General features: G+C 42.7%; 1 protein-coding gene across 1 annotated transcript in view; it reads right to left on the bottom strand.

Annotated features, from left to right (window-relative positions):
- Positions 1-9646, bottom strand: part of INTS8 (integrator complex subunit 8) — a 48340-nt gene extending 38694 nt beyond the window's left edge. Inside the window, exons 1-6 of the mRNA XM_040261044.1 lie at positions 9357-9646; positions 5245-5419; positions 3430-3570; positions 3053-3124; positions 2293-2344; positions 1043-1225 (exon numbers count right to left, since the gene is read on the bottom strand). Coding sequence (XP_040116978.1) covers positions 1043-1225; positions 2293-2344; positions 3053-3124; positions 3430-3570; positions 5245-5419; positions 9357-9486 — 753 coding nt within the window. The 5' untranslated portion in view covers positions 9487-9646. The remainder of the gene's footprint in view (positions 1-1042; positions 1226-2292; positions 2345-3052; positions 3125-3429; positions 3571-5244; positions 5420-9356) is intronic.
- Positions 9647-25311: the final 15665 nt, after the last annotated feature.

Raw genomic sequence — 25311 nt, forward strand, 5'->3', positions numbered from 1 at the left:
GCTCTTTCAAGATTGGGCAATAGTGATAAAAGAAGTCATGCCAGACATCCCTGGTGGCCCAGTGGTTAAGAACCTGTCTGCCAATGCAGGGGATGTGGGTCGGATCCCTGGTTCAGGAAGATTCCACATGCCTTGGGGCAACTAAGCCCATTCACCACAACTACTGAGCCTGAGCTCTAGAGGCTATAAGCTGCAACTACTCAAGCCCAAGTGCCCGTGCTCCACAAGAAGAGAAGCCGCCCTAAGTAGAGAGTGGCCTCCACTCGGCATAACTAGAGAAGGCCCGCAAGCAGCTACAATGAACCAGCGCAGCCAAAAAGATTAACTTTTAAAAATGTTATGCCAGTTCACACAATGAAGAAAATATAGAACATGAAAGGCTCTATTGTAGTGGCCCTCCACAGGCAATCATTAATTCTTTTAAAATTTCTATTCTACTCAAGATTCTGTGCTAGAAAGTACGGAAGATGCAAAATACAAATATATTTTTAAAAAGAAAGAGAGATCTCAAAGAGTTTACAATCAAGCAGGGAAAAAGAAGCTATCAACACATAAAATATCTAACAACAAAGAACAACTGAAAGCAGCAAAGGAACTAGGGTACAGAGTTACGGAGAGCAGGCAGCCTTAAGATCCTTGAAAAACTGGGTATTTCTCTAGGAGCCTACATTTTTCAAAATCTAGCACAATATCAGTTTTGTTTTGTCTTCTTGGTCTGATTAGATTTCTTATAATGTGAATGAACTGTTAGTCAGTTCATTCATATTATTACTCCCTGCACTGTCAGTCTCTTAAATATAACGAGGAAACTAGTTTGGAAACAAAAGATCATGTGAAATTTTCCTTCCATTTCTTTCAGAAAAATTTCAAGGGAGGTCTTATAAAATTCACAATTAACTATAATGCAAAGTTTTAATAAACATCAGAAGTAAAATCAAAGGGACAAGGACAGAAATAAGCTCTAATTAAAAATACAAGGATGATTTTATGTAAGATTTTCCAAAAATTTGCCATGCAATGATTAAACACTGAAAATAAATACCTGGCACTGCATCTCCTCGGTTTTGATTTTCAGTCCAGCAGTGGAACTCTCAGTTTCTCCGTTTACCATGCCTGGCTCCACGGCCAGTAAGTCCAGTGTTCTCATTGTGTGGACATAAAGATCCTTGTTTAACTTTAGGGCTGCCTCTAGTACCAGGATAGAATCAGAAGCTTGTTCTTTTAGCTACAAAAGTTCAATAAGCAAATTTTTAAAATACAAAAATGGCAATACTGGACTATATCAACCAAAAAATATTTACAGGATACTTAGCAGCTTAATGTACTAGTCTATTTTAAAAATGCATCTAACATAGCAAGAGTGAAATTGTATTTGTGAAAATTATCTTAAGATTTTAAAATTCACAAGGTTCCTATTGTGAAATTTAAAACACAAATTGGAAAAGATTGACATCTTTCTTTTATATAAAAGTTACCAATGAAAAATGTTTAAGATTTGCACCGTTCCATTGATGTATTCAAGAAATGTTTTGTATGCTTTGATGTGCCAGTCATTTTTACTAGGCATTAGATAATAATAATAAAATGACACATTTTTTGCTTCCACATTCAAAATACATTATCTGTTGTATATAGATATAGATGGTTACCTTCCTTCTCCTTTCCTAGCCTCTGCACTTTGGGTGGTATCTCTGATATACTGTATATTAAATAAAGAATTAAAGAGATCATTTTTAAATTATGGTTTCTACTTTTATGTTGACCAAAGCAATTTTAAAAGTAACTGTATTTTTCTGAATATAAAAGTAGTTTTAGGGAATTTCTGGCAGTCCAATAGTTAGCACTTGGCACTTTCACTGCAGCGGCCTGGATTCAATCTGATTGGGAAACTGAGATCCCAAACGCCACACAGCATGGCCAAAACAAGAGTAAAAATAAACTAAAATTTGTAAAAATCATTTTTAAAATAAAATTAATTTTTTAATACATGTTTACTACAGAATTTTGAGAGGATATAAAAGACTATAAAGAAAACACCTATAAGAGTGACTTCTCACATCTGCTAAAGCACTATGAAATATCTGACAACAAAACTAGGGGCCAAGTACTCTCATCAACATTAAAAAGTGTCAATTTAGAATATTATCAAATTATGTTCTAACAAAGTCTAAATGTTAGCGCATCTAAAGCAAGCCAACTCTTAATATATATAAGATTAGAAGAAGCATATACACATGCTCTAAATATAATACCTCCCAGAGAGGTTATGGTGTAACCGATACCAATACTCACCACTTTCAAAATATTTTCCGTTAGTTCTTTCTCCTGTTGCATCTGATTCATACTAAAAGAGAAATGATAGAAGAGTACCAAATATTACTTGAAAGACTGAAAATTCAAAACTTAAAGATTATTCTTGACAGTGAGACTGAATTTAAATAAATAAAAATGCTTTTAATGCTATTTCTTTTCATGCTTCAACAATAAACTCAATTATGATGATGGTCCTTTATTTACCATTATTTTTTCATTTACTTTGCATTAAAAAAAAAAAACCCTCAGTTTAAAAATGAAACTTTCTGGCAGCATAAGCTTATTAACTTGATGTACACTCTAGCTCCAAATTTGGGTAAATTACTACTACTTGGAATTTAAGAACTAGGTTTAAAACTCCAGACCTGATCAAACTATTGTACTTAACTTTTGCACTCTAAATTAAAATTTCCCACATACAGAACAAACATATCTTCTTCATGTAAATTTAATTAAATGAAAACAATTTTAATTCCTGAAAGCAGGTCAGCTAACATTAAGATGAAAGGCACAGTTTACAAAGTGCTCCCCTCCTTTTTCAGAGCTCTCTACTCTAGTTATCCAAAGCCCTGTCTGATTCTCTCACTCTTCTAACCCCTCCAAACCTACCTGCATGCAGGCCTTCTGCCCTGATTTCTGCTTTTTTCCTTCTGTACCAAGAGTTCTTAAAAACTTGCAAAAAAAAAAAAAAAAAACTGACAAAAAAGTGCCAAGTAAGGGTCTTTATTGGCCAACTTACACACTTAACTGAGGAGGTCCAGGTTTTGCCTGTTTAACAGGAAAACTACTTTGAACAATTGTCCTAATTGCCCTTAAAAAAAAAAAGACAAAAACAAAATTTAATACATTATAAATGTCACTTCAAGTATTTTTGTAGTACTTCCTAGAAGACTTATAAACTATCCAAAATTCTGACATATAATTAAACTCTGTAAGCCATCCACTTCTCTATCAGAATGCTTTTCGTCTATGCAGTCATAATTTTCTCCACCATCAGATTCACTATTCCCAAGATCCTCTGAGAGATCCCTGGAATGACTTAGAAGCACATCCCTGAAGTTATAATGCAATTAAACAAAGGCTGCCCAACACATTCTAGGTTTATGAAACATTTACCATCTATTGTAGAGAAGTATGGCCATGGCAGTGGTTGGCGGTAAAGTGGCCAGATCCATATCTATGTGCTTTGTCCCGGGAGGAACTTTACTGATGCACAGCAGTTCATTCAACAACATATTCAATACTGGAACAGACAAACTTAAAAAAGGAAGAATCAAAAGACACATAAGTTGTGCAAAGACACAATGCACAATTCAGTACTTTGCTAAAAATAATTATATTGTTTTAGTAATAAATCCACAGGGCCATTCTATTAACCTGTCTCAACAACGTAAATGAAAATTTACCAAAAGAACTTTTAAGCTTTTCTTATGAAAACAATTTAAATATATTCAAAAGTAGACAGAATAATATAATACACAGCAATGTGCCCATCATCCAGCTTCAACAGCTAGCAACTGATGGCCAATCTTGTTTCATCTCTACTCTCACCCACTTCCCTCCTTTCCATATTACTGTAAAGCAAATTCCTAATAGTAAATCATTTCTTCCCAAGAATTTCAGAACATATCTCCAAAAAATTACCTCCTAACATAATGACAGTATAAATTTCACACCTAAAGAAATTACTGTTTATCATTAAATATCCAGTCAAGTGCTCAATTTTCCAACTCTATCATATACATCATACTGTTCTGCACACATTGCTATCTGGTGATAAGCCTTGATAAGCTCCTCCTTAAAGAACAAAGCTTTTTTTTTAATACTAATATTTAATGCTGGAAAATATATGGTGAAAAAAGTGTTCAGATACTCCTAGTGTGAGTATAAACGAATATAACTCTCTGGAAATCAATCCAGTATATGCATAATGAGCTTTAACAATGTTTACACCACTTGACCTGGCAATTTAACAATCTATACTAAAGACGCAACTCAAAATTCATATAAAGTTTATGGACAAAGACATTTTAAAGCTCTATGATTTATAAAAGTGAAAAACTAGAGAAAAACTAAAAAACTGTCAATAGAGGAACAATTAATAAATTATCTATACAATGGATAATCTCCAAAAAACAAACTGGGGAAATGCTCATGATATCCTGCTATATGAAATAACCAAAAATCAAAACAGTATACAAGATATGTTCACAAATTTGTTTAAAACTGTACAGAGGAAAAAAAAAAAAAAAATATATATATATATATATACACACGGAGGAAAACAACAAAAATTACACAAAAATGTTAAAAACACTTCTTTCCCCTCCCCGATTATTTCTTATTTTCTATTTCTCCAAATATTCTATAAGGTATTTCTCTATAAATTGTGAGAAGTCGGTGAAAACAGATCATTATATAACGATGCACTTGGAATATTTATTTATAAACAAATAACCACTGATTCTAGTAAGATAGTTTAAAAGTTTAAGAGACAGTGACTGATTTATGACTGGTAAAATTAAATGAATTATTCAACAAAGATAATATGTACCATAATATTACATATGATTCATCACTAATTTTTATTTTCTTCAGATATGTAAAAGTAAAATGAAGATTTGAAACTGTTTAGGCGTGGATTTTCTCTACTTATCACGTCAAAAAAACAAGAATAATAACAAATGGGCTCATTATTGATAACACCAAGTTTATACTTTAAAAGGTGATTTAAATTCATTCAACAGGCAAATATTTTCTTACACTTTTTGAAAAATACTTCCATATTTTACCAAGAATTCATAGAAAAATAGTTTTCACTTTAAAGACCCATATTACAAGAACACATACTGAAATAAACCAAAATATCTAACAGTTCTCAAAATAAATTCATTTAAATCTTTTTTTTAAATTCATTTAAATCTTGTATACCTTTTCTCTAATATGTCTAAGTCCCATTTCAAATGTGCAGCAACTTTAAGAGCAAGTAGCTTTAAAACACGATTTCTCTTGTTATCAGGTGGAGGTTGAACTTGGTTTTGCTCATTAACTGAAGGTTTGGAAGCCTGTTCCAAAAACTGGACTATAAGCTGAACTGGTGCAGGATCTAGGATTTAAAAGGAAGCAATTCTTGAATTTAAGGTCTAATTACAAAGATGCAAAAGGATTCACCCTATTGGTTTCTGGCCACAAAAGGAATCCAAATAGGCCAACAGGCACATGAAAAGATACTCTGTATCACTATTTGAGAAATCCAAATCAAACTACACAGAGTAATCAATCAACTCATAATGGTGAGAATGGCCACCATCTAAAAGTCTACAAATATGAAAAAAATACAGAGGTTTAAAAAATTAATTAATTTTTAATAATTATTGGAATGGAAATAATAACCTATAATAGAAAATAACTTTAATTATTATTATCCAGCAATCTCACTCCTGGGCATATGTCCAGAAAAGATGAAAACTCTAATTCAAAAAATACATCACACCAGTGTTCACAGTAGCACTACTTACAATAGCCAGTACACTGAAGAAACCTAATGTCCACTGACAGATGAATGGATAAAGAATGTGCAGTACATATACACAGTGAAATAATACTTGGCCATAAAAACAGATGAGATTATTATACCATTTGCAGCAACGTGGATGGATCTAGAGATCATCATACTAAGTATAAGTCAGTGAAACACAAATGTCATATGACAACAGTGTTATGTGGAATCAAAAAAAAAATACAAATCAACTTACTTACAAAATAGAAATAGAGTCAGAAAGAAAACAAATTTATGGTTACCGAAGGGGCTGGGGGGCAGCGATAAATCAGGAACTTGGGACTAACAGATACACACGAATATACATAAGACAGACAACAAGGACCTACTATATAGCACAGGGAACTATATTCAATATTAATATATCAAAACTACATAGCACAGGGAACTATACTCGATATTGAACTATACTCCAATAGGTTATTTTAAGAACCTGTAACAACCCACTCCAGTATTCTTACCTGGAGAATCCCACGGACAGAGGAGCCTGGTAGGCTATAGTTCATGGGGTCGCAAGAATCGGACATGACTGAACAAATAAGCACATAAACAATGGAAAACAATCTCAAAAGGAACAGGTGTCTGCATATAACTGAATCACTTCACTGTACACCTAAAACATTACAAATCAACTATTCTTCATTTTTGAAAGTTAAGGGGTAAAAAAGGGGACCCAAACAGTTGTGTAGTTACAGTGACTAAGGATTATAATTCACAAGCAGTGTGCCTGGCTATTAAAACGAAAGATCAGGAAGGATGTAAGAAGGAAAGAAAACAGATTTTTGCAGACGAAAGCACTTTAGACGACAGAACAAAGTGGTTACAGATTTCAGTTCAGCAAACAACAACTGTCAATTAGGGGAAAGAAATACCATGTTTAAAATTATTGCTTTAACGCTTAATTAGTGGGACTTGCATCAGGTTACCTCTCTGCACCTGTTCCTGTCAATGCAAAATAGAGGATCACCTACCTCACAGGATTATCATGAAGACGGAATTAAATGAGAATGCAGTTATGAAGCACGAAGCACAGAGCCTGGCACCTAGAAACACTCAACAGACGTTCATCAAAAGCACTGAATTAAAAGCACATTAATACAATATAACAGAAGCAGAAGATATTAAGAAGAGGTGGCAAGAATACACGGAAGAACTGTACAAAAAAGATCTTCACGACCCAGATAATCATGATGTGATCACTAATCTAGAGCCAGACATCTTGGAATGTAAAGTCAAGTGGGCCTTAGAAAGCATCACTATGAACAAAGCTAGGTGGAGGTGATGGAATTCCAGTTGAGCTGTTTCAAATCCTAAAAGATGATGCTGTGAAAGTGCTGCACTCAATATGCCAACAAGTTTGGAAAACTCAGCAGTGGCCACAGGACTGGAAAAGATCAGTTTTCATTCCAATTCCAAAGAAAGACAATGCCAAAGAATGCTCAAACTACCGCACAATTGCACTCATCTCACATGCTAGTAAGGTAATGCTCAAAATTCTCCAAGCCAGACTTCAGCAATACGAGAACCACGAACTCCCTGATGTTCAAGCTGGTTTTAGAAAAGGCAGAGGAACCAGAGAACAAATTGCCAACATCCGCTGGATCATGGAAAAAGCAAGAGAGTTCCAGAAAAACATCTATTTCTGCTTTATTGACTATGCCAAAGCCTTTGACTGTGTGGATCACTGGAAACTGTGGAAAATTCTTAAAGAGATGGGAATACCAGACCACCTAACCTGCCTCTTGATAAATCTGTATGCAGGTCAGGAAGCAACAGTTAGAACTGGACATGGAACAACAGACTGGTTCCAAATAGGAAAAGGAGTACATCAAGGCTGTATACTGTCACCCTGCTTATTTAACTTCTATGCAGAGTACATCATGAGAAACGCTGGACTGGAAGAAGCACAAGCTGGAATCAAGACTGCTGGGAGAAATATCAATAACCTTAGATATGCAGATGACACCACCCTTATGGCAGAAAGTGAAGAGGAGCTAAAAAGCCTCTTGATGAAAGTGAAAGAGAGTGAAAAAGTTGGCTTAAACCTCAACATTCAGAAAACGAAGATCATGGTATCTGGTCCCATCACTTCATGGGAAATAGATGGGGAAACAGTAGAAACAGTGTCAGACTTCCTTTTTTTGGGCTCCAAAATCACTGCAGATGGTGACTGCAGCCATGAAATTAAAAGATGCTTACTCCTTGGAAGAAAAGTTATGACCAACCTAGGCAGTATATTCAAAAGCAGGGACACATTACTTTGCTGACTAAGGTTCGTCTTGTCAAGGCTATGGTTTTTCCAGTGGTCACATATGGATGTGAGAGTTGGACTGTGAAGAAGGCTGAGCGCCAAAGAATTGATTCTTTTGAACTGTGGTGTTGGAGAAGACTCTTGAGGGTCCCTTGGACTGCAAGGAGATCCAACCAGTCCATTCTGAAGGAGATCAACCCTGGGATTTCTTTGGAAGGAATGATGCTAAAGCTGAAGCTCCAGTACTTTGGCCACCTCATGAGAAGAGTTGACTCATTGGAAAAGACTGTGATGCTGGGAGGGATTGGGGGCAGGAGGAGAAGGGGACGACCGAGGATGAGATGTCTGGATGGCATCACGGACTCGATGGACGTAAGTCTGAGTGAACTCCGGGAGATGGTGATGGACAGGGAGGCCTGGCGTGCTGCGATTCATGGGGTCGCAAAGAGTTGGACATGACTGAGCGACTGAACTGAACTGAATACAATATAGTGGGGTAAAACCGCCCACGTGAAGTACACCAACTTCTCGCACAGGAGTCTCCACCAGTTCAGGCCAGTGGATTAGACTGAACAAGCCACATCTGGATTCGAACTCTTATCAGCAATTTATCATCCAAGGTACTTACCTTTTCAGCCATCACCTCTTTCCAGAAATACCTGTTATTTCCCACCCTCCCTAAACAGAACTCCTGAACTGCGCTATCAATCATGAACATCATTATACAATAACCATCTTGCAACTGTAACAGCATTTTCTTTCAGAAGTTTTCGCTTTGATTTACAGCGGAACTTTGGAATAATTGAGTCAGCAGAATCCGTTCGTTGAGGAATAAAACAGTTAAAATAGGGACCTAAGATAGTTATTCAGCGTCAGGACCAGCCTCTGAACAGCTGATGTCTCCGCAGACCGCATCCCCCGCCCAAACCGTCCGGGGTTCAGCCCCAGGGGAGGGCTGAGGCCCCAACCCGAGGTACGGTCACAAGGTCACAGAGGCGACAAGACGGCAAACACGAAAAGGTGGCGGGCGCGGGAGGGCCTCTGTTTCCCGCTTTTCTTAGGCCTCCCGGAGCGGCGCCCCGCGCGGGCAGTTTTGATGCCCAGTCAGAGACGGGGCGGCGCCACAGCTCGGCCCCGAGGCCCGCTTCCCCGGGTGGTGGGGTCGCGGAAGAGGAAGGCGCGAGGCGGAGGGAGCCCCGAGGGCAGTCCTCGGGCCGCAGGCGCCGCGCTTACCCGGGCAGGGCTTGCGCAGGTGTTTCTCCAACAGCGACTCCTGCAGCAGGAACTCGAACCAGGAGGTCTGCGGCGGGGTGCAGGGCCGGCTGGAGGTGGCCGCCTCCCGGTCCGCCGCCTCCGCGCTCATCCTGCCCCCGCCGCCGCTACCCCCAGGGGCGCTTCCCGGCTCCAACCTGACGCTCGGACGCGGGCCTCGGGGGCCTCTGACGTGCAGAACCGCCCGGAAGCGAGGAGGCACGCGGAACGTCCCGGAAAGCCACACAAACCAAAATGGCGGCCTAACCCCCAGCCGGGGCGGGGAGTCCTGGTTCCGCCCCCACCCCACCCCGCCGCGCCTGGAGACCAATTGTTATTCGAGTTGGAGAAGGCAGGAGGGCGGGGCCGATGTCCAGGCCACGCCTTCTCCCAGTTACCCTGGGAGACGGCTTGGGAGAGAGCTGCGTCGCTTAGCTGGCTTTCCCTGTTCCCCGGCGGTTTCTTGGTCAGCCGACAGAACACCCTCATCGGCAGGCCTCAGAGTCTTGGGAAAAGTTAGTAAACGCTACAGGTTCAGACTGTGATTAGGCAAATCTGTTTTTCTTGATTTCAATTTTCCGACTTCCATTTCTGAGATTTCAGTTCAGTCGCTCAGTCGTGTCCGACTCTGCGACCCCATGGCCTCCCTGTCCATCACCAACTCCTAGAGTTTACTCACTCATGTGCATGGAGTCAATGAGGCCATCCAACCATCTCATTCTCTGTCATCCCCTTCTCCTCCTGCCCCCAATCCCTCCCAGCATCAGCATCTTTTCAAATGAGTCAGTTCTTCGCATCAGGTGGACAAAGTTTTGGAGCTTCACCTTCAACATCAGTCCTTCTAATGAATATTCAGGATGAATTTCCTTTAGTATGGGCTGGTTGTTTCTCCTTGCAGTCCAAGGAACTCTCAAGAGTCTTCTGCAACACCACAGTTCAAAAGCATCAAGTCTTCGGCGATCAGTTTTCTTTATACGCCAAATCTCACCTCCATACATGACTACTGGAAAAACCATAGCCTTGACTAGATGGACCTTTGTTGGCAAAGTAATGTCTTTGCTTTTTAATATGCTGTCTAAGTTGGTCATAACTTTTCTTCCAAGGAACAAGCATCCTTTAATTTCATGGCTGCAGTCACCATCTGCAGTGATTTTGGCGCCCCCCCAAAATAGTCACTGTTTCACTGTTTCACCATCTATTTGCCATGAAGTGATGGAACCAGATGCCATGATCTTAGTTTTATGAACGTTGAGCTTTAAACCAACTTTTTCACTCTCCTGTTTCATTTTCATCAAGAAGCTCTTTAGTTTTTAACATTCTGCCATAAGGGTGGTGTCATCTGCATATCTAAGGTTATTGATATTTCTCCCAGCAATCTTGATTCCAGCTTGTGCTTCATCCAGCCAAGCGTTTCTCATGATGTACTCTGCATAGAAGTTAAATAAGCAGGGTGACAATATACAGCCTTGATGTACTCCTTTTCCTATTTGGAACCAGTCTGTTGTTCCATGTCCAGTTCTAACTGTTGCTTCCTGACCTACATACAGATTTCTCACGAAGCAGGTCAGGTGCTCTGGTATTCCCATCTCTTTCAGAATTTTCCACTGTTTATTGTGAAAGGCTTTGAAAGGCTTTGACACAGTCAAAGGCTTTGACATAGTCAGTACAGCAGAAATAAATTTTTCCTGGAACTCTCGTTTTTTCGATATTCCAACGGATGTTGGCAATCACACATGTAGTTAGTATTAAAACAGGGACTTGAGTTTCCATTTTATCTGATCCCAGAGGCCAAACTTAGCATTCTGCTTCATAAAGAAGACACCTGGTGTGCTGCAGTTCATGGGGTGGCAAAGAGTTGGACACGACTGAGCGACTGAAATGAACTGCAGGAATTACCTGGCATCTCAGTGGTTAAGGCTCAGCACTTTCATCACTGCATGTCATGAGCCCAGAGTTCAACCCCTGGTCGAAGAACTAAGATCCCACAAGCCAAAAAGAAGATACCTTGCTGTTGGTTTTTTTTTTAATAGTAATAAACCTACAGGATGGTTGCAAGAACAGTGTACAGACCTCTCACACCCCTTTTGCCCAGATGCCTCAATTGTTGATATTTTGCCACACTTCCTCCATCATTCTCTCTCCACAACACCTTCTTGGATTACCCTGTTTCCTTTGGACACCAGTAGAGAGACCAGCTTCTCCTGGTTTGGCCAGGACTGTCCCAGTTTTAAAGTGAAGTCCTGCAACCTAACAAGGCTTGCCCCCTTCCCAGCAAACTCTAACAGTAGGCAAGTCGACATGCATGCAGCAGCCCCTCACTTTGCCCGGATGCTGGATGCTACATCTCCCCTTCGAGAAGGAATGCGGGAAGGGAAAGGAAGATGGGACGGGAAGCTTGTAGTAATTGTTAATCAAAGGGCCTGAAGGCTGTCACAGGGCCTGAAAGGCACTGGAGTGCTTGACTTTATGTCAAGAAAAAAATTCACAAAAGAGATGGTATCAGATGTAGCAATATCAGGAGAATAAGTAGAATCCTAGCAAACATTGTTACAATGATGGTTACCTGTTACAGAATATCTTGCAAGGGTCACATACTGTAGGTGCTCAACAGTGACTCAAGTAGGAGTTTCTATTTTATGCTAATGGTAAACAGCAGTAGCTGGTCATAGTCTCCCCGCGAAAGCTTCATGATATGAAGCTTCACGAGAGCTTAAAATATTTTCTCTTATATCCTCCCAGCATTCTTGGTTTTCCAGTCAGTTATTAACTTTTCCCTTGTGAAATCAGTTCTCCCCACCAGGAAAATAGAGTTATCATGGGGAAAAAAATGCATAGAGATATTATTACTATTATGTACCCAGGCAGCACTAGTAGTAAACAATCGGCCTGCCAATCTAGGAGACACAAGAGAAGTGGGTTCGACCCCTAGGTGGGGAAGATGCCCTGGAGGAGGAAATGGCAACCTGCTCCAGTATTCTTGCCAGGACAGTCCCATGGACACAGGAGGCCTGGGTTCGATTCCTGGGTTGGGAAGATCCCCTGGAGGAGGAAATGGCAACCCACTCCAGTGTTCTTGCCTGGAGAATCCCATGGACAGAGTAGGCTGGTAGGCTATAGTCCATGGGGTCCCAAAGAGTCAGACATGACTGAGCACACAGGGAGTGTACCCTAAAGATTTTTTCATAAAAGATCTCTGAAAAATCATATCAGTTCAGTTCAGTCACTCAGTCGTGTCCGACTCTTTGTGACCCCATGAATCGCAGCACGCCAGGCCTCCTTGTCCATCACCATCTCCCAGAGTTCACTCAGACTCACGTCCATCGAGTCAGTGATGCTATCCAGCCATATCATCCTCTGTCGTCCCCTTCTCTTCCTGCCCCCAGTCCCTCCCAGCATCAGTCTTTTCCAATGAGTCAACTCTTCGCATGAGGTGGCCAAAGTACTGGGGTTTCAGCTTCAGCATCATTCCCTCCAAAGAAATCCCAGGACTGGTCTCCTTTAGAACGGACTGGTTGGATCTCGTTGCAGTCCAAGGGACTCTCAAGAGTCTTCTCCAACACCGCAGTTCAAAAGCATCAGTTCTTCAGCGCTCAGCTTTCTTCACAGTTTAACTCTCACATCCATACATGACTACTGGAAAAACCATAGCCTTGACTAGACAGACCTTAGTCAGCAAAGTAATGTCTGCTTTTGAATATGCTATCTAGGTTGGTCATAACTTTTCTTCCAAGGAGTAAGCATCTTTTAATTTCATGGCTGCAATCACCATCTGCAGTAATTTTGGAGCCCCAAAAAATAAAATCTGACACTGTTTCCACTGACCTCAGATATGCAGATGACACCACCCTTATGGCAGAAAGTGAAGAGGAACTAAAAAGCCTCTTGAAGAAAGTGAAAGTGGAGAGTGAAAAAGTTGGCTTAAAGTTCAACATTCAGAAAACGAAGATCATGGCATCTGGTCCCATCACTTCATGGGAAAAATCATATAAATATAAATAAATTTAAATTCAGTTCATGTTTTTCTGAAAATTTTTTAAAAGCCAACACAATATGGTTCAATTATGAATGCATATTTAAGTATTCAGTTAAGTATTTTGCTGATGGATCCACTGCCATCTTGTGGCCGTTTGTGGATAGTATGTCTACCAGTGCCGTAGATCCCCCTGCTTCTGATGCATTGCTGTGAGGAAGGAGGCATGTAACACGAGCCTGGTGATTGGAGGTCATCTGTTCTTTACATAAGCTATCCTGCTACAATTAACTGAATCACATCTTCATAGAGGCTTCCAAAAACAGAACTCTGGAGAGATCAGAAGTGAGTCCTATAGCTATCAAACAAATTCCTGATGCTTACATTGACTTTCTCCGAGGCCTTCCCTGAGCCCTGTTCCCTGCTGCCATAGCACTGTGCATCCCCATCGGGGCACTCACCTCACCTCCTTGCAATTCCTGAACAGGCTAACTTCGCTGCTAGACTGCTCGTGACAGTAGGTGGGAAGGGGCAGGACAGCGGTTGCACTGTTAACTTAGGCACACGACAGGCACCCAATAAATATTTGCTAACTAAATAAGCAAATAACCTCAGATATGCAGATGACACCACCCTTATGGCAGAAAGTGAAGAAGAACTAAAAAGCTTCTTGATGAAAATGAAAGAGGAGAGCGAAAAAGTTGACTTAAAGCTCAACATTCAGAAAACGAAGATCATGGTATCTGGTCCCATCACTTCATGGCAAATAGATGGGGAAACAGTGGAAACAGTGTCAGACTTTAGTTTTTTGGGCTCCAAAATCACTGTAGATGGTGATTGCAGCCATGAAATTAAAAGACATTGGAAGACAAGTTATGAACAACCTAGCAAGTGAAGTCGCTCAGTCGTGTCCAACTCTTTTCGACCCCGTAGACTGTAGCCCATCAGGTTCCTCTGTCCATGGGATTCTCCAGGCAAGAATACTGGAGTGGGTTGCCATTTCCTTCTCCAGGGGATCTTCCCAACCCAGGGATCGAACCCAGGTCTCCTGCATTGCAGGCAGACACTTTAACCTCTGAGCCACCAGGGATGCCCTAGACAGCATGTTAAAAAGCAGAGACATTACTTTGGCAACAAAGGTCCATCTAGTTAAGGCTATTGTTTTTCCAGTGGTCATGTATGGATGTGAGAGTTGGACTGTGAAGAAAGCTGAGTGCTGAAGAACTGATGCTTTTGAACTTTGGTGTTGAAGAAGACTCTTGAGAGTCCCTTGGACTGCAACGAGATCCAGTCAGTTCATTCTAAGGACTGATGTTGAAGCTGAAGCTCCAATACTTTGGCCACCTGATGAGAAGAGTTGACTCATTGGAAAAGCCTCTGATGCTGGGAGGGATTGGGAGCAGGAGGAGAAGGGGATGACAGAGGGTGAGATGGTTGGATGGCATCACTGACTCAATGGACATGAGTTTGAGTGAACTCTGGGAGTTGGTGATGGACAGGGAGGCCTGGCGAGCCGCAGTCCATGGGGTTGCACGACTGAGCAACTGAACTGAGCTGAACTGATAGAATTATACACAATGCAAATATGACTAAAAATGGGAGAAAGAAAACAAGGGCAAAAAAAAGTTTGAATCAAGTTGTAGAAAAAAAGACTGAAATGGAGCACCAGAGATGAACACAATTTCCCTGCCCCTCACTGGCTCCAGGGCTGCTTGTGCTACAGCTATGCGCCCATCACCACCTCCACCACCATGATACCACCTGGAGGATCCCCTGTGTTCAAGGGGACTGACCACTGGGGTCGAAGAGATAGTCAGCAATATTGAGCTCATATTGCTGCCATTTCCAAAGTCAATATCCCTCTTGCAAGTGGTGCTTTCTGTTCAGTTCAGTACAGTCGCTCATTCGTGTCCAACTCTTTGCGACCAGATGAATCGCAGCACGCCAGGCCTCCCTGTCCATCACCAACTCCCAGAGTTCACCCAAACTCATGTCCATCAGTGAATGGACACGAGTCAGTGATGCCATCCAGCCATCTCATCCTCTGTTGTCCCCTTCTCCTCCTGCCCCCAATCGCTCCCAGCATCAGGGTCTTTTCCAATGAGTTAACTCTTCGCATGAGGTGGCCAAAGTATTGGAGTTTCAGCTTCAGAATCAGTCGTTCCAATGAACACCCAGGAGAACCCCATGAACAGTATGAAAAGGCAAAATGATAGGATACTGAAAGGGGAACTCCCTAGGTCGGCAGGTACCCAATATGTTACTGGAGACCAGTGGAGAAATAACTCCAGAAAGAATGAAGGGATGGAGCCAAAGCAAAAAACAGTATCCAGTTGTGGATGTGACTGGTGATAGAAGCAAGGTCCGATGCTGTAAAGAGCAATATTGCATAGGAACCTGGAATGTCAGGTCCATGAATCAAGGCAAATTGGAAGTGGTCAGACAGGAGATGGCAAGAGTGAACGTCAACATTCTAGGAATGAGCGAACTAAAATGGACTGAAATGGGTGAATTTAACTCAGATGACCATTATATCTACTACTGTGGGCAAGTGGTGCTTTACATTTCATTAAATTGTAGGAGCTGGCTTTTCTTACGCAGGGTAACAGATTGCCTAGCAACAGCATACTGTCAGGAACTCACACTGCCTGAGAAAAGATGGCATTTCATCATTCACATTGGCCTAACAGAACTGGGAGGAGGTGGTACCAATCTGTGAGGGGGTGGGGTGGGGGGCCACTGGTCCATCACTAAGAAAATAAACTAAGTGCTAAGGGGTGGTTTCGACCTGGGTGCCCTTGCCTTTGGCTTCCAGTTAGATTCACTCAGTGGGAAGCTGGGCAGGAGAGGAGATGGCGGGGAGAGGTCGAGAACCCCCTTCCATACCCACAGAATCTCACTTTGGGCAGTGGTTCCTGTCCAGTGGCCCCTCTTCAAGGGTATAGCTCTCCCCTGATTCCAATAAATCTCCTGCCCCTTTGGCCTCTTCAGGACTAACAGCAGCAGCCCTGGGTGAAGCCCCATCCTTTGTGGACCCCTCGTGGCCGCCCACACCTCTTGGAGGGTGCTGCTCACCTGTTTATCTACTTCCTGCTGGGCTCTTGACGGCCACCCTTATGGCTCCCTTGCTGGAGTGCTTTCTGGAGGAAGAACTCTGTGAACCACACTCTTAAATGGGGAAGCCTGGGTGGAGAGGGGGGCAATCGGGCCTCTGCTGCCGATCTTGTCAGTGGCCTGGCTGCCGGCCACACACCCCAGGCTCCAGGAAGCAGCAGCCAGTGAGTTATGATAATGGCACTGGAGCAGCCAGCCACTTTAAATCACACCTTGCCCCTCAAGAGGAGGCCAGATCCCAGAATAAACTACCCCCACAGACTTAAAAAGGATGGGGTTAGATGTGGAATCAGAGCTGTTAATTATAACTTGCCTATTTTTCAGCAGTTCTCAGAGGTTTTTTTTTTTTTTTTTTTGAGACAAAAACATTTAACACTTAATGTTTAGAGACAGTGCAATAAAAGAGTCTCAGGAATGCAAAATACATATATGTTTATTTTCTGTGGGTTCCTCTCAGTTACATCACGCTGCCTTTTTTTCCCTCCAGCTTTGAGATATAATTGACAAAACTGTACAAATTTAAAATGTATAATATGATGATCTGATCCATATATATTTGTGAAATGATCACCACAGTGACACATCCGTTAGCTCACACAGTTACCTTTTCTGTTTATGGGGTTTTAAGACTTAGTCTCTCAGCAAGTTCAAGAACATATATAATATATAATTTCAAGGAAATATTGTTAGTTGCAGTACGCTATAGTAAGATCCTCAGAGCTTATTTATCTTCTGATGAAAGTTTGGTCAACATTTCCTCATTTCTCTCACCCACCCCATCCCTGGCAAACCATATTTCTATTGTTTCTATGAGTATGACTTTTGAAGATTCCACATATAAATCAGATCTTGCAGTATTTGTCTGTGTCTGACTTATTTCACTCAGCATAATGCCCTCAAGGTTGATCTATGTTGTCAAAAATGGCAGGATTTCCTTCTTTTTATGGCTGAATAATATTCAATTGTATATATATACCACATGATGGACAGTTAGACTGTTTCCATGTCTTGACCATTGTGAATAAGGCTGCAGTGGACACAGGGGTGCAGATATCTCTTCCAGATAGGGATTTCTTTCACATTAACTACACTGACCATATGCTGGTCAAAAATTAAAAATTAAGAGATTTAATAAAAGAGAGATGAAGTCCATATAGCTCTTGCAGGAAAGAGACCCAGAGGTAATATGTCAGAAGCCCAGCTCCTTTCATCTTTGTAGCTCTGCTTATCCTCAGCGTCTGGTATTCACCTCCTGGTACAGAATGGCCGCGCCATCTCCAATCACCCTGTTCACATTCCAGCTACCAGAAGCGGGAGAGGGGCGGTAAGTGGGACACAGCAGGGTGCATTCCCCTTCATTTGAGGACATACTAAGAAGTTGCACACACCACTTCTGCTCATATCCCACTGGCCAGCACTTAAGTTATTTGGCTGCTGTGCCAGGCTGCAAGGGAGGCTGGAAAATGCAGACATGTTTGTGGGTAACCACGTGCCCGGCTAAAGTACTTGTATCTGATATCTCTGCTTTTTAATACGCACTCTAGCTTTGTCACTGCAATAAATGCATCCAAGAGCCAGAGTCCCTGACGCCTCCTGCGGCACGTTTTACTCCATTTGTCTTTGCAGCTCTGCCCCTAATTGCTGGCTACTTGCATCTGCCCCCATACAATAAAAAACAAGGCGAGCGAACATTAATGCCTCTGGACGGACTCGAGAAAGGGCACGAGCATCACCCACAGGACCCCAGAACCCTCATCCCGAGGCCCAGGCTCTCTCCCTCTCGGCATCCCCGGCGCCCGACGTCGAGCTACACCGTCAACCACCTCGGCGGCGCAGGGTGCAGCCGCGGAGCTGGGACTCCGGGACCCGCGCGGGGAACGGTGCGCCATCTGCTCAGCCCGCCGGCTGGATTACAGTGTCCACCTGGCGGGGGCACCTCCACGCGCACCTTGGCGTCCCCGGGGCCGCAGCGGAGCCGCTGCCGACCAAGCGATTCAAACCCGGCGCGCCCGAACAGCGCGGACCCGGAGGCCCCGCGAGCAGCTGGTCGCCAGGCTGAGCTCCCGAGGCCATCAGCACGCCCTCCAAGGGTTCCATGGAGGCGACGAGGAGGCGTGGGGCCCCGGCCCTGCAAAGCCTTCTAGAGGGGGCGCGGGGCTCTCTGAAGCCCGGGTGGGAAGGAAGCAGCAGCGCCCGGGGCCGGGGCCTGGGGGCGGCAGGCTGGGGAGCCGTGGCTCCCGGGCGCCAGGAGAGGACTCCGTCCCTGACCCTCAGCAGCCAGCCCGCCCTCCTCGGTGGGCGGCGGCCCCCGCCCCCTCTCTGTTAATTCACTTCAGTTCAGTCGCTCAGTCGACCCCATGGACTGCCACACGCCAGGCCTCCCTGTCCATCACCAACTCCTGGAGCTTACTCAAACTTAGGCCCATTGAGTCGGTGATGCCATCCAACCATCTCATCCTCTGTCGTCCCCTTCTCCCGCTTTCAATCTTTCCCAGCATCACGGTCTTTTCAAATGAGTCAGTTCTTTGCATCAGGTGGCCAAAGTACTGCAGTTTCAGCTTCAGCATCAGTCCTTCCAATGAATAGTCAGGGCTGATTTCCTTTAGGATGGACTGGTTGGATCTTTTTGCAGTCCAAGGGACTCTCAAGAGCCTTCTCCAACACCATAGTTCAAAAGCATCAATTCTTCAGCTCTCAGCTTTCTTTGTATTTGAACTCTCACATCCATACATGGCTATTGGAAAAACCATAGCCTTGACTACACAGACGTTTGTTGCCAAAGTAGTACCTCTGCTTTTTAATATGCTATCTAGGTTGATCATAACCAACTAGGTCAGTCATAACTCTATTAGCTTGGGGCTCAATTGGCCACCAAGCCTCTGCAGGTATTTGTTGTGGGAGGCTAGACTTCCCTTTACTTGGTTGACTTGGTTTCCATTCATTAGTGCCAGGCAGTATTCTCCAAATACTCCTTGGAGTCAGGATGCCTCCCTCCGTGAACCCGACTCCAGGGTCGTGGCCTCAGCACAGGCCAGCCACTGCGGTGCCCATCCTTGCTACAGTAGCCTGGATTCCCGACAAGGGTCCTTTGTACACTGTGCACTCAGGGCTCTAGAACTGCCATTCCAAACCCTCACATTAGACTCTATTCCATGCTCTCTTGGCTTCTGTCTCCTTGAAACAAACTAGAATAATCTGAAAATAACATTGACCAGGTTTCTTGGCCCTCCTCAATCAACAGAAATTGACCAGAGGCCAGTCAAGAAATCCAGACAAGGCTCTTTTGGGCCCCCCATTGCAGCAGAGGGGAGCTATTACAAGCAACAGTTTCCCTACACAGGGTGATGGTAGGAGCGTGTCCACATATGGGGCCTGAGGGGTGGCTCAGGTGTATTGCCCATCCCTTTGGTGGTGGTGTGTGCAGGGGGCATGTGGAGTACAATGTTTTTGCTCCAGGGTCTTTAGAAGTGGCAGTTTGGTGTGAGTGGTTTTTTTTTTTTTTAATTTGCCCCAAATTGCATACACATAGTCATTCTTAGTTGCTTATAATTTCTTTGTGCCTTGTAGCTGAAGTAGATATTTGTCCAGGTACAAGCTTTACAGCACTGCAGCAAAGGGTCCCAGGTCCCAGACTCAGAACCTCTTGGGCCAAGGCTGCTGCCCAGTACTGCCAAGAGGTCCCCATTGCCTAGATTTCCCATTTCCATAAACCTGTGGTAAATGCCAAAAGCCAGCCAAGGGAGCAAATCTAGCCTTAAATTATTTGCTGTATGACCATCTAGGTATGCCTGTGGTCTAGTCCAAAAACTCAAGCTGGGCCAGATTCCTTCTCTCAGAAACTTGAAATAAGTAATAACAGATCAAGGAAATTTAAAAAAAAATTGAGGCTGAAATGATGTCATGACCCAGATTTAGGAACGGGCCAAACCAAAGTAAATGATAGAAGAGCAAGAAATGAATAAGCAGAGCTAACTAACCAATGTTATTGGTTTTCAGTCTTTCAGTCATGTCTGACTCTCTGCGATACCATGGACTGCAGCACGCCAGGCTTCCCTGTCCTTCACCATCTCCCAGAGGCTCAAATACATGTCCATCGAGTCAGTGATGCCACCCAACCATCTTGTCCTCTGTCGTCCCCTTCTCCCCCTGCCTTCAATCTTTCCCAGCATCAGGGTCTTTTCCAATGAGTTAGCTCATTGGTAACTGTTACCATGGCAATATGTTGACATGTTCAGTTCAGTTCAGTTCAGTCGCTCAGTCGTGTCTGACTCTGCAACCCCATGGACTGCAGCACGCCAGGCCTCTCTGTCCATCACCAACTCCCAGAGTTCACTCAGACTCATGTCCATCAAGTCGTGATGCCATCCAGCCATCTCATCCTCGGTCGTCCCCTTCTCCTCCTGCTCCCAATCCCTCTCAGCATCAGAGTCTTTTCCAATGAGTCAACTCTTTGCATGAGGTGGCCAAAGTACTGGAATTTCAGCTTTAGCATCATTCCTTCCAAAGAAATCCCAGGGCTGATCTCCTTCAGAATGGATTGGTTGGATCTCCTTGCAGTCCAAGGGACTCTCGAGTCTTCTCCAACACCACAGTTCAAAAGCATCAATTCTTCGGTGCTCAGGCTTCTTCACAGTGCAACTCTCACATCCATACATGACCACTGGAAAAACCATAGTCTTGACTAGACCTTAAAATTGTGTAAATATATATTGCTAGTTACTCCACTATATTTTATTTAATAAGCTCATACTTTAGGGCTAACTCTTAAAGCATTATTTCTAATGCAATACTTAATGCTTTTTAAAAGACAATACTGTATATATAGGGGCTGTGAAAGTACTTACATTGCTATGTATTAGGAACTGGACAAAAACTTAATGTGAGATAGAAATACCTTACATTTACAAAACACTAGCTACATATCAGGAACTTAAAATATTTTACTTAAAATCTAATTTCTCTTTCCCACCAATGACCCAATTATCCTCATTTCCCTGTACTTTGTCACTGTGGTTATGAAACCCACTAAATAGTATTATAACTGAATATTTGCAGCAATTACTTGAGCCTATTTTTTCATTCCTATGGGACATTTAATTTACCAGACTGACAAATAGCCGTTCCCTCATTCAATACTTCCAGCCACAAGTTTTCAGGTAAGCAATAATTCTATTAATTCCTTTACCAATGATACTGCCAGGAGAGAAAGTTGATTAGCAACTACTGTAAATGTCCTGTAAATTTTTCTGTGGTCATTGATAGCTTTAAAGTTTACAATATATACTCCCACAGTTGGAATGGCAGTATGAGGAGGCCCCTGAGAAACAAATTAAATGACAATTAAAAAAAAAAACCAGCCACTTAAGTCTATGGAAATTGACCTAAGGGCATATAGCAAATGAAGAAATATTTATTCAAAAAACTTTGCTGCAACTCCATAAAAACACCCAAAGTCTGTAGCATTTGAACTCAGGTGGCATTGGATTCCTCCCTCTTCCCTCCAGCTCAGAATGATGGAAGTGCCACTTCAGGAGTGAACAGCCCCTCAGTAACCAACCAAGGGCTACAGTACCTTCCTGAGAGGAGCAAACCACCAGAATTTCTCATCTCCCTCAGTCATGTGTTCTAGAGGCTAAATTCCAAGCAAGTGAAGCCAAGAAGTGAGGCGCTCACTACCTTCTTTCACTTAGTCCCCACTTTCAGAAGAGAGACTACCTCAAGCATGGCACATGAGAACAGTGGGTCCCTGATCCCCCTTGCCCCAGCTAATTCTGTAAGTTCAGTTCAGTTCAGTCACTCAGTCGTCTCCAACTCTGTGTGACCCCATGGACTGCAGCACACCAGGCCTCCCTGTCCATCACCAACTCCCAGAACTTAAACTCATATCCATCGAGTCGGTTATGCCATTCGAAAATCTCTTCCTCTGTCATCCCCTTCTTCTGCCTTCAATCTTTCCCAGCATCAGGGTCTTTTCAAATGAGGTCAGTTCTTCGCATCAGGTGGCCAAAGTATTGGAGTTTCAGCTTCAGCATCAGTCCCTCCAATAAATATTAAGGACTAATTTCCTTTAGGATTGACTGGTTGGATCTCCTTGCAATCCAAGGGACTCTCAAAGAGTCTTCTCCAACATCACAGTTCAAAAGCATCAATTCTTCGGTGCTCAGCTTTCTTTATAGTCCAGCTCTCACATCCATTCATGACTACTGGAAAAACCATCATTTGACTACATGGACTTTTGTCAACAAAGTAATGTCTCTGCTTTTTAATATGCTGTCTAGGTTGGTCATAGCTTTTCTTCCAAGGAGCAAGCATCTTTTAACTCCATGGTTGCGGTCACCATCTGCAGGGATTTTGGAGCCCCCCAAAATAAAGTCTGTCACTGTTTCCATTGCTCCCCCATCTATTTGCCATTAAATGATGGGATCGGATGCCATGATCTTAGTTTGCTGAATGTTGAGTTTTAAGCCAACTTTTTTCACTCTCCTCTTTCACTTTCATCGAGAGGCAAAACAAGAGTTTGTAAGAGTTTCAAATTGGGAAAGGCATGTCAAGAAGCCTCGACTACTGAACCCGTGATCTAGAGCTGATAAGCTTCAACTACTGATACCCTTGTGGCTCAGCTGGGAAAGAATCCGCCTGCAGTGCGGGAGACCTGGGTTTGATCCCTGGGTTGGGAAGATACCCTGGAGAAGGGAAAGGCTACCCATTCCAGTATTCTGGCCTGGAGAATTCCATGTATAGTCCATGGGGTCGCAGAGTCAGACACGACTGAGCGACTTTCACTCACTGAAGCTCACACATCCTAAAGCCTCTGCTTTGCAACAAGAGAAGCCACCGCAGAGAGAAGCCCATGCACGGCAACTAGAGAGTAGCCCCTTCTTGCCACAACTAGAGAAAGCCTGTGTAGAACATCGAAGACTCCATGCAGCCAAAAATAAAAATGAATAAATAAAAGTATAAAACCACATTGTCCTCTAACACTATCCTTCAAAGAGCCAGGATTTAATTGGTTGTGGAGATTTATACCCCAGGGATTGTTGAGAACTAAATAGAGCAATCAGCTGATGACGAGGGGAACTTAACAGCTGGATATGGTCAAGGAAAGAGATGGTAAGGAGCCCTACAAAAATCACTGTCATACAAGACTATCTGTGTACATGCTCAAGGCAGTGACATGTGAGACCAGTAACAGACTCCACTATGTGGAGGAAACAGACATCATTAAAACAGTCCAGCCAACACTAAAGAAATAAACAAGCCATTTATAATTAACAAGCTCCAAGGGACAGGGAGTGAAGTGAAAGTCGCTCAGTTGTGTCTGACTCTTTGCGACCCCATTGACTGTGTAGTCCATGGAATTTTCCAGGCCAGAATACTGGAGTGGGTAACCTTTCCCTTCTCCAGGGGATCTCCCCAACCCAGGGATCGAACCCAGTATTCCTGCATTGCAGGCGGATTCTTTACCAGCTGAGCCTTTACCAGGGGACAGGGGGATGTCAATTTCCAGAGTTGCTATAAACAAAGCTTATCAAAGAGAAAGAAGTTACCTTTAAAAAGAACCAAATGAAAATTCTGAAGTTGAAAAATATAATAACTGAAATGAAAAACACAGCAGAGGGGCTCACAGTAGATTTGAACTGACAGAAGAATTAAAAAACAATAGAGATTATGCATGCAAAGGGCAGAGAGAAAAACAAATTGAAGAAAATTGAACAGAACCTCAGAGAAACATAGGTCACCATTAAACACACCAACATATGTATAATGGGAGTATAAGAAGTTCCAACTTTGACTTTTTTTTCTTCCAGCTTTATTGAGAAGTAATTGACAACACTGTGTGAGTTTAAAGTGCATAATGTAGTGATTTTATATAAGTACATGTTGCAAAAATGATTACCACAAAAAGGTTAGCACAGAATTTCAATTTTTTTAAGCTTCATCTTAATAACTTTGATTAAAAAAAAACTCTTAATGTATATAACCAAGAAGTTTGACAAATTGCAAATAAGATACATGCAAAATCTACTTCAAACACATCAAAGTAAAAATGGTATGATCAATAAGTGTGAAAATAATGCAATCAAAATGAAAAGCATTTGTGCACTATCAGTGTAGTGAAATGAACTCACTGATTGGAAGGAAATACAATTGGTCCTCCATATCCACAGGCTCCTCATCCCTGGATTCAACCAAGCCACGATTGATTGAGTATGCAGATGCTAGATCTACAGATACACAAGGCTGACTGTTTTATGCTATTTTATACAAGGGACTTACTTGAGCATCTGTGGATTTGGCTATCTGCATGGTTCCTGGAACCAATTCCCCAGTGGATATCAAGGAACAACTATACACTCGGCCCTTGGAAACATGAGTCTGAATTATGCAGGTCCATTTATATGCAGATGTTATTTTCAATAAATATATACTATGTTTATCTTCTGCAGTTAGCTGAATCCACAGACGTAGAACCTGAGGATAAGGAAACCTATGGGTCCTGAATCTGTCCACAGATTCAGATACACATGGGTAATGAGGGGAGAGGGTGAGGTCCTGGCACAAAACCCTCATGGATACCAAGGGACAACTATATTCCCAAATTACGTTATCTGTTAAGGGATTTATAATCTAGAATTATAAACACCTTTACAATTCAATAATAAAAAGACAGTTTAGTTCAGTTCAGTCGCTCAGTCGTGTCCGACTCTTTGTGACCCCATGAATCACAGCACACCAGGCCTCCCTGTCCATCACCAATTCCCGGAGTTCACTCAGACTCACGTCCATCAAGTCAGTGATGCCATCCAGCCATCTCATCCTCTGTCGTCCCCTTTTCCTCCTGCCCCCAACCCC

Source organism: Oryx dammah, unplaced genomic scaffold (assembly GCF_014754425.2).
Source record: "Oryx dammah isolate SB20612 unplaced genomic scaffold, SCBI_Odam_1.1 HiC_scaffold_19, whole genome shotgun sequence".
In the NCBI taxonomy this organism is placed as follows: Eukaryota; Metazoa; Chordata; class Mammalia; order Artiodactyla; family Bovidae; genus Oryx; species Oryx dammah.